The following is a 10000-nucleotide window of genomic DNA, read 5'->3' on the forward strand; positions in this document are numbered from 1 at the left end:
ATATTTTTGGGCATTTTCAAGCTTTATTAGACAGTACAGAGTTGAAATGGGGAGACAGAGAGAGAGAGAGAGAGAGAGAGAGGGGGGGGGTGACCTGCAGTAAAGGTCCACGGGTCGGATTTGAACCCGCGACCACTGCAACGAAGGCCGGACCCAATATGGTACGCGCTCTATCCACTACACCACCGGAGCGCCCCTAAAAAAATTATCTTAAAGAAAAAACAATACAAAACTATTGAATCCATTCCAATCCAATCCAACTTTATTTATAAAGCACTTTCATCAAACCAGAGCAGAGACAAAGTGCTGTACAGGCCTAAAATAAGGTACAATAAAAATAGATAAAAATAAGTAAAATAAGGTACAATAAAAATAGATAGAAAAATGAATAAAGCTAAGGTAAAAATAATATCTAAAATAACAAAAATAAGGTACAATAAAATAACATCAAAATGATGATATTGATATTGACGGTGATATTTCTCTTGTAGTTCCGTAACTCTCTCCAGATGTTGATGGCGACTCTGAACGCAACGACGCCTCACTACGTCCGCTGCATCAAACCCAACGACTTCAAGATGGCTTTCACGTGAGTGTGTCTTTGTTCTGTTTATTAATACACACACACTCACACACACACACACACACACACACACACACACACACACACACACACACACACACACACACACACAAGACATGTTTTCAAGTACCGCTCATGACATTCCCAGGTTTTCAACACATTTTCTACAGATTCATAATTTCGTTTGTCGTCAATAAATCAAACTCAAACTGCTACTGTATCCAACTCCAGATGGACATGTGGAACTAAAAATTAAGGTTGCGTTCCGAATCGCATACTCTTTCTTTTTTCTATTCTACATACTATATCCGACGATAAAAATAATCTAGTTAGGATGCAGTAGGCATACTATTGGGACATACTTTTACTCTCTTATTTCATCATAACATTGCGCCTTGATCTTGCCTCTTGCTTTTATATCCGTCGCATCCCCATTCGTTTTCATATGGAGGCTTCGTCGATGTTGCGTCACTTCACGTGCGCACTGGATTGTGGGTCAGAATTGCCCAAATAGGATGCAGTTTTCAACACTAACAATCTTGGCCGCATGAAGTAGGACATCCGGGTACTTCTAACCATCCTAAATCTGGCCACAAGAATCGGGACATCCTAAATCTTCTTTCTACATACTATATAGTAGAAAGTATGCGATTCGGAACGCAACCTAAATCTTCCAAGTTTTATTGCTGTGATATTAAGCCCAAATACTGACTATAGAAAAATAATAATAGAATTTTGCTTTAAAGACTTCAGACTCAATGTTTTGTTTAGTTTTTATCAGTAATTATCTATTAGAAAGATAGAAATATATAAATGCTCCCTCCTGTATCTAATAATATATAATATAACTATATAATAATCTAACTCCTGCACATGTGGGCTGTTGTTTTTTGTGTGTTTTTATAGTTTTGACCCAAAGCGTGCGGTGCAGCAGCTCAGAGCTTGTGGCGTCTTGGAAACTATCCGCATCTCTGCAGCAGGATTCCCATCCAGGTAATGACCTCAGACTGTAGCAGGTAATGAAGCAGTAATACAGTGATAACCATGGACTACTGACACAGCACTGGAGTGATGTGTTTGTTATTAAAGGGTTTAAAAAAAATTTGAGGTCTGCTGCAACTCTCAGCTTTTTTTAAATCAAATCTGAAGACTTTTCTGTTTCCATTTAAACCGATCATGTTTTTATTTTAACTTTTATTTTTATATTTGTCTGTGTGTGTTTGTGTGTGTCTGTCTGTCTGTCTCTCTCTCTCTCTGTCTCTCTCTCTCTCTCTGTCTTTCTCTCTCTCTCTCTGTCTCTCTCTCTCCCCCTCCCCCTCCCCCTCTCTCTGTCTCTCTGTCTCTCTCTCTCCCTCTCCCCCTCTCTCTCTCTCTCTCTCTCTCTCTCTCTCTCTCTCTCTGTCTCTCTCTCTGTCTCTCTCTCTCTCCCCCTCCCCCTCTCTCTCTCCCTCTCTCTCTCCCCCTCCCCCTCTCTCTCTCCCTCCCCCTCTCTCTGTCTCTCTCTCTCTGTCCCTCTCTGTCTCTCTCTGTCTCTCTGTCTCTCTCTCCCCCTCTCTCCCTCTCTCTCCCTCTCCCCCTCCCTCTCTCTCTCTCTCTCCCCCTCCCTCTCTCTCTCTCCCTGTCTCCCCCCCTCTCTCTCTCTCTGTCTCTCTCTCTCTCCCTCCCCCTCTCTCTCCCTCTCCCCTCTTCCCTCTCCCCTCTCTCTCTCTCTCTCTCTCTCTCTCAGGTGGACGTACCAGGAGTTCTTTAGCAGATACAGAGTTCTGATGAAGCAGAAAGACGTTCTCAATGATAAGAGGTTAACCTGCAGGAACGTACTAGAGAAACTAGTGGAGGTCTGTATCACACTGCAACTAAATAGATTATTATTTATTATACCATAGTCTGTGTGAATACTCTATTCTGATTGGCTGGAGAACATTATGCTTAGTTAATGCTGAACTAGGATTAAGTTAACGAAGCATAGCTAATTCCTAACCAAACATTAGCTAACCATTAACAACTAAGCATAAACAGTTAGAGCTGTATGTATCTTTTATACATACAGCTATGGAAAAAATTAAGAGACCAGTCTGGATTTTTCTTCAATCTTCATCTCTACATTACTTATTGAAAAAATGCTCTAAATGACATATATTTTTATTGTGAATTTGGTGGAAATGTTGTCAGTAGTTTATATTATAAAATCAAAATGTTCATTCTACTCAAACATATGCCTCTAAAGAGTAAAACGAGACACTGAACATTTGGAGTGGACTCTTCATTTTTTCCAGAGCTGTATTTATTGCAGTATTCCTTTTTAAACACACACACACACACACACACACACACACACACACACACACACACACACAAACACCTGAACCATCACAACATACAAAACATCAAATAAAACAAAAAAAAAAAAGCTTATCTATCCCATGAAATGTACGTAAGGCTCCCAGATAAATAATCACAACTAAATAGATTTTTTTTTTTCACAATATATTTAATGCAGTTTTTTTTTCCTGCAATATATAAAACAACACAGACACACACACCCCTTTTAAATTTATTTTAACTATTTATTTTATATTCCAACTTTGATATTTATGCTTGTTTTCTTTGTTGGGATTTGCAGAGTGTGTACACATGGCATTTTGGTGTGAAAGCTTGTTATCGTGTTTCGTATGGTGTATTTCCATTTCATTTGAATTCAAAGACAGCTGTTCATAGTTGGTGTTTTTGTTGTTCTTAAAAAAAAGTCATTTTTCGACCCTCATAAGAAAAGAAAAAAAACAACACACTATGCATTTAACTGTGTACCCCTCTCTCCCCTTGAGGACCAGGATAAATACGCAAAATAATTTAAAATAAACAAGAAAAAACACAAAAAAATTGTTAAATTGTCAAATAATTTTATGTAAATGTGTTACAAGCTTACGCACTATGCCTTTAACTGTCTCCCCCCCTCTCTCTCTTCCCTTCAGGACCAGGATAAATACCAGTTTGGAAAGACAAAGATCTTCTTCCGCTCGGGGCAGGTTGCGTATCTGGAGAAGCTGAGAGCAGACAAGCTGAGAGTGGCCTGCATCCGCATACAGAAAACCATACGCTGCTGGTTGGAGCGGAAGAAGTACCTACGCAAACGCAGCTCCGCCATCACAATACAGAGGTTCACCAGGGGATACCAGGCTAGACGGTGAGTTCAAAATAACTATATATAGACAGACGGACGGACAGATAGATAGATAGATAGATAGATAGATAGATGGATAGATAGATAGATAGATAGATAGACGGAGACAGACAGACAGACAGACAGACAGACAGACAGACAGACAACTACATATTAACCTAAAACCTGTATATTTTTATTCCCCTCAGCTTGGTTAAGTGGATGCGTCGCACACAGGCAGCGACCACCATCCAGAAGAACCAGAGGATGTGTGTGGAGAGGAAGCGCTACAGGCAGAAGCAGGCTGCAGCCCTGGTCATGCAGACCATACTGAGAGGCTACATGGCCCGACAGATGTACCAAGGGGTAAGGGACAGACAGACAGAGAGACAGACAGACAGACAGACAGACAGACATACACACACACACACATAAACAAACACAGAGAGACACACTCACTCACTCACTCACTCACTCACTCACTCACTCACTCACTCACTCACTCACTCACTCACTCACTCACTCACAAACAGACAGACACACAGACACACAGACACACACACACACACAGGTTATGCAGACTATACTGAGAGGGTACATGGCCCGACAGATGTACCAAGGGGTAAGGGACAGACAGACAGACAGACAGACAGACAGACACACACACACACACACACACACACACACACACACACACACACACACACACACACACACACACACACACACACACACACACACACACACTACTATATGTATTCATCCTTATACAATGTTTAAGTCTCAAAGTTATTTTTATGTTTTATGAGCCACTAACTGAATGCAATTTGCTGTCACAATGTGATAGACAATTAAAAAAATAAAATTTACTTGAATGAATTTAAAAAAAAAATATATATATTATTTTATTGTTTTAAATAAAAATTAAAACATAAAGTAATTTAAAAAATATATATTTAATTGAATTAAAATATATATAAAACTTTTCTCTCATCTCTTCCCTGTTTCCATCTGTAGCTCGTGCGTAACCAGAGGCGGTGATAACTGTTTGAGAAACTTACTAAAGGAAATTTTCTGTCAATATTTGATAGACAATGAAGTGTGTTGAATTGAATTGAATAGAATTTAAAAATAAATAAAATAAAAAATAAAAAAATAAAGTAAATTAAAAAAAAAAATTATTTAAAAAAAAAATTAACAATTTTTATTTTTTTATGTATTTGAATTTTACTGAATATAAAAAATATTAAACTTTTCTCTCCTCTCTCCCCTGTGTCCCCTTCTAGTTGGTACGTAACCAGAAGGCAGTGATCATCCAGAGGCATGTGCGTGGCTGGTTGGCCCGCTGCTGGTACAAGCGCTGTCTGGAGTCGCTGGTTTACCTGCAGTGCTGCTTCCGGAGGATGAAGGCTCGCCGTGCGCTCAAGAAACTCAAGATAGAAGCGCGGTCCGTGGAACACTTCAAGAAGCTCAACAAGGGAATGGAGAACAAGATCATGCAGCTGCAGAGGAGGATAGACGAGCAGGTGGGGGTTGTTTTAATGGTTGTTTTGGTAGAAATATACAGCTTAGATTGGGGCACAACACTTATACTAAACCAGGACTTATATACACACTAATACCTTTTATTTAGCTTTGATATAACAACTTATAAGCTTTTTTTTATGTATAATTTGTTTAGTTTTTCCTTAATTTTTTTCCGATTTTGAAGAGAAAAAACAGAGATAAGTGTCTGCATAAACGAACATACATTTAGTGTTGCGACTCATTTCCCATTACGTTGAGCTTCTTAAAGTGTTCCATAGCTCTGTGGTACACTTTAAGAACCTCAACAAGGGAATGGAGAACAAGATCATGCAGCTGCAGAGGAGGATAGACGAGCAGGTGGGGTTTGGTTTTAATGGTTGTTTTGGTAGAAATATACAGCTTAGATTGGAGCACAACACTTATACTAAACCAGGACTTATATACACAGTAATACCTTTTATTTAGCTTTGATGTACCAACTTTTTTTACGTATATTTTTATTAAACTCTTTATTTATCTGCGTTTGAAGAGAAAAAAACAGAGATAAGTGTCTGCATAAACGAACATACATTTAGGGCCGGTTTCGAAGACATGGATTAAGCCTAGTTCTGGACTAAATTGTACTTTCAATGGACAATCTCCATTCAAAATTCCATTTAGTCCAGGACTAGGCTTAATCCATGTCTGTGAAACTGGCCCTTAGTGTTGCGACTCATTTCCCATTAAGTTGAGCTTCTTAAAGTGTTCCATAGCTCTGTGGAACACTTCAAGAAGCTCAACAAGGGAATGGAGAACAAGATCATGCAGCTGCAGAGGAGGATAGACGAGCAGGTGGGGGTTGGTTTTACGGTTGTTTGGATTTAATATAATGGCTTATACGCTTTTTTTTTAACATACTGTATACAATAATACTTTTTTTTATTTTTTTTTATTTTTTTTTAAGAAGAAGAAACATAAATCAACATACATTTAGTGTGTATAGAAATATGGGAAAAAGAAAAACAAGCTAAGCTGTTTGGGTTATTTGGCTTTGATATGACAACTTCTAAGCTTATTATAGGGGAAGGTGGGGTGATTTGTGCATTTTGGAAGTCGCAAAACCCCTTGTTTCTAGAAAACCGTGGAAGAAATTGGAAATGTGACCACATATTTAAGAAGAGCCATCCATTTGACTCATCCTGTAAAGAAGGGAGACACAAGGAATAAGATATAAGCACATTTAAGCTCAAAAAACTGTGTTTTGCCTTTCAAAGTAAAATTTCCATGATCAAGGTTTTTTGATTATTGTGTCTGAACAATTATAGACACGTTTGAAAACATTTGACACATGTTTTAGTGCTTTGGTATGCTACACTTTGAGTCTATATAGTTAGCACAATGTCAACCCTAAATTGCTGCATCATGCCTATTATCCAAAATTCTGGGGATGGGGTGATTTGTGCGCAAGGGCCTGGGTGAGTTATAAGTAAGTAAGTAAGTAAAATGTATTTATAAAAGCACATTTATGACAGTTTGCACTGTCCAAAGTGCTGTACATAGTGCATTCAGTAGGTAAACAATGAAGGTAAAATAACAATAACCAAAATAAAAGACGTAAAGCCCATACATCCACATAAACACAGATAGTAGTGCAGAGGTAAGTAAGTAGTGCAGAGGTTAATGGGGAGGAAACACCAGGGTGTACATATGGGTTTTGAGCCTTGATTTAAAGGCAGAAATGTAGGGGGAATCACATTTGTCAGGTGGCAGTTGGTTCCACAAGCATGGAGCAACTAGTGCAAAGTACATTTCTGAGAGTTGTGCCAGTGGCATGGCTGTATACGCTGGTCACCAAAAGAAAGTGATTGTCTACAGTAGCTCAGAAGAGAGTGACATCTCAATTCCACTTAACGACACCACTGATGAGAGTTCAGATGGCCAGAAAGATGATGATGGTGACTTTGTCATTGTGACACAATGACGCACAAATCACCCCACTACGTGGGGTGATTTGTGCGACAAGACAGCTTTTTTTCCGAAAGCTATATTTCTTAAACAGTTTATTCCAGATCCAAAGTTTTTATTGCCAGGGATGCACAACATCCTGAAATATATGTACATATTTGAGTTGGAGACATAACTGTCAAGGCCTCACTTTAAAATCACTTTGAGTAAAAAGTTGCACAAATCACCCCACCTTCCCCTATCTGTATATATAATTTATTTCTTTTTTTAAACTTTTTTTTAAAAAGGGGATCTCAAAAGTACGTGCAATATATTGCTACCAGGTGAGAGAGTGCTGCTTATTGTAAATCTGTACAACTGATCCATGTGTGTTTTTCTAGTATATAGGCCTATACATATTTTTTTTTTCTCTTTTTTTTTTGTTTTTTTTTTTGTTTACCTTTTTATTTAACTATTTCTACCTGATTTCTATTACCCCTTTTGGCATAATCTTTATTTTCTTTTCAAAAATGTAACATCACTAAGGGATAAATGATAAGACGTCAATTGTTGTGTTGACTACAATTCTGATTACATTGTTATAGTGATGTATAAAAACTCAATAAAATACTAATTACAAAAAAAAAAAAAGGGGGATCTCAATTGGATGAGGAAAATTGCGACCCTACTTTTTTTTTTACATAATTTTTTGACTACCCCATTTTCTGATATTGTCCCGTTCCTACAGACCAGAGATAACCGTGCGGTCCATGATAAGATGTCCAGTATGGAGAATTCACACACAGCTGAGAGCGAGAAACTCAGAACTGAGCTGCACAAGCTGAAAGGAGTGGAAGAGGAGGCCAAGAACAAAACCAACCAGGTACCGTGTGTGTGTGTGTGTGTGTGTGTGTGTGTGTGTGTGTGTGTGTGTGTGTGTGTGTGTGTGTGTGTGTGTGTGTGTGTGTGTGTGTGTGTGTGTGTGTGTGTGTGTGTGTGTGTGTGTGTGTGTGTGTGTGTGTGTGTGTGTGTGTGTGTGTGTGTGTGTGTGTGTGTGTGTGTGTGTGTGTAGTTTTTTATATGCAATTGTAATTATGTGTAATATTGCTCCCTTTATATTGGCTTTTACTGATTTTCTTTCACTGATCATCTTTCCGTCCATCCCTCCCTCCCTCCCTCCCTCCCTCCCTCCCTCTCTCCATCCATCCATCCATCCATCCATTTCTCTCTATCTATCTATCTATCTATCTATCTATCTATCTATCTATCTATCTATCTATCTATCTATCTATCTATCTATCTATCTATCTATCTATCTATCTATCTATCTATCTATCTATCCATCCATCCATCCATCCATCCATCCATCCATCCATCCATCCATCCATCCATCCATCCATCCATCCATCCATCCATCCATCCATCCATCCATCCATCCATCCATCCATCCATCCATCCATCCATCCATCCATCCATCCATCCATCCATCCATCCATCCATCCATCCATCCATCCATCCATCCATCCATCCATCCATCCATCCATCCATCCATCCATCCATCCATCCATCCCTCCCTCCCTACCTCCTTTCATCTATCTATCTATCTATCTATCTATCTATCTATCTATCTATCTATCTATCTATCTATCTATCTATCTATCTATCTATCTATCTATCTATCTATCTATCTATCTATCTATCTATCTATCTATCTATCTATCTATCTATCTATCTATCTATCTATCTATCTATCTATCTATCCATCCATCCCTCCCTCCATCCATCCATCCATCCATCCATCCATCCCTCCAGGTGACATCGCTGCTGGATGAGCTGGAGAAGCTACGTAAGGAGCTAACCGCTACTCAGAAGGAGAAGAAGACCATTGAGGATTGGGCCCAGAAATACAGGAAGGAAATGGAGACGGTGAGAGAACACTGTCTGTTTTATCTTAGTAGTCCTCAGCCCGTAATCACATAGTATATCTCCTTTACTACAGTACAGGTTAAAGCCCTACTTCACCCGTCGAATTGTTTTTTTTAAATCGGTTCATCCTAGCCTGAGAATCAGAATCAGAATCAGAAGTCTTTATTTGCCATGACATGTAAACATGTTTGGAATTTGTTTTGGTGCAGTGGAGTTTACAACAGGACAGGTGCAAGACAGGACAAGACAGTGCAAACCAACATAATAGTGCAAAATGAGTAAATAATAAATAATATAATAAATAAAGAAGTGCCAAAGTGCCAAGAGATCAAGTGATTGGGTACGACAGACCATTAGGTCACTGAGTGGGGAGACAGGTCAGGGGGGGAAGTGGGGGAGGGGGCAGTGCATTTAGGAGTCGGATGGCCATGGGGAAAAAGCTGTTCGAATGTCTAGCTTTTAGAGTCTTGAGAAAAGGCAGAAAGAGTGTTTTATGGTCTCACTGTCTAACCCTACATTTTCCCATGTGTGACATCACACATGGTAAAATGTAGGGTTAGGATTAACAGGACAGCTGGGCCAAGGGAAGACTGAGGGAAGAAAAACCTCATTCATTATATTTTATAATAGCGACTTTATAATGATAGAACGCTGGCTCCGTATGGGTGAAGTATTCCTTACCTCAAAACTTAAAAATATAAGTTTTCCTAACATTTTACACTGTTTACTACAGTATATAGGTAGTACCGGTAGAAGAGATGTTTCCTTAGAAGGTATATTTGAACCTTCTGTGGAGAATAATTTGGAGAAAAAAAAAACATTTACGCTTCCAACATGGATGCCTCCATAAGACTTGCCTGCTCAATGTAGAAAATGTAATATTA

At 38.9% G+C, this 10000-nt stretch overlaps 1 protein-coding gene across 1 annotated transcript in view; it reads left to right on the forward strand.

The window, feature by feature from the left end:
- LOC307270434 (unconventional myosin-Va-like) overlaps nucleotides 1-10000 on the forward strand; it is a gene marked incomplete at both ends in the record, with an annotated part of 75724 nt that overhangs the window by 44439 nt on the left and 21285 nt on the right. Inside the window, 8 exons of the mRNA XM_080054316.1 lie at nucleotides 492-589; nucleotides 1490-1576; nucleotides 2310-2418; nucleotides 3553-3764; nucleotides 3950-4106; nucleotides 5027-5266; nucleotides 7939-8073; nucleotides 9003-9116. Of these exons, the coding sequence (XP_079910442.1) occupies nucleotides 492-589; nucleotides 1490-1576; nucleotides 2310-2418; nucleotides 3553-3764; nucleotides 3950-4106; nucleotides 5027-5266; nucleotides 7939-8073; nucleotides 9003-9116 (1152 nt within the window). The remainder of the gene's footprint in view (nucleotides 1-491; nucleotides 590-1489; nucleotides 1577-2309; nucleotides 2419-3552; nucleotides 3765-3949; nucleotides 4107-5026; nucleotides 5267-7938; nucleotides 8074-9002; nucleotides 9117-10000) is intronic.

Source organism: Ammodytes marinus, assembly GCF_949987685.1.
Source record: "Ammodytes marinus genome assembly, contig: scaffold_184, whole genome shotgun sequence".
In the NCBI taxonomy this organism is placed as follows: Eukaryota; Metazoa; Chordata; class Actinopteri; order Uranoscopiformes; family Ammodytidae; genus Ammodytes; species Ammodytes marinus.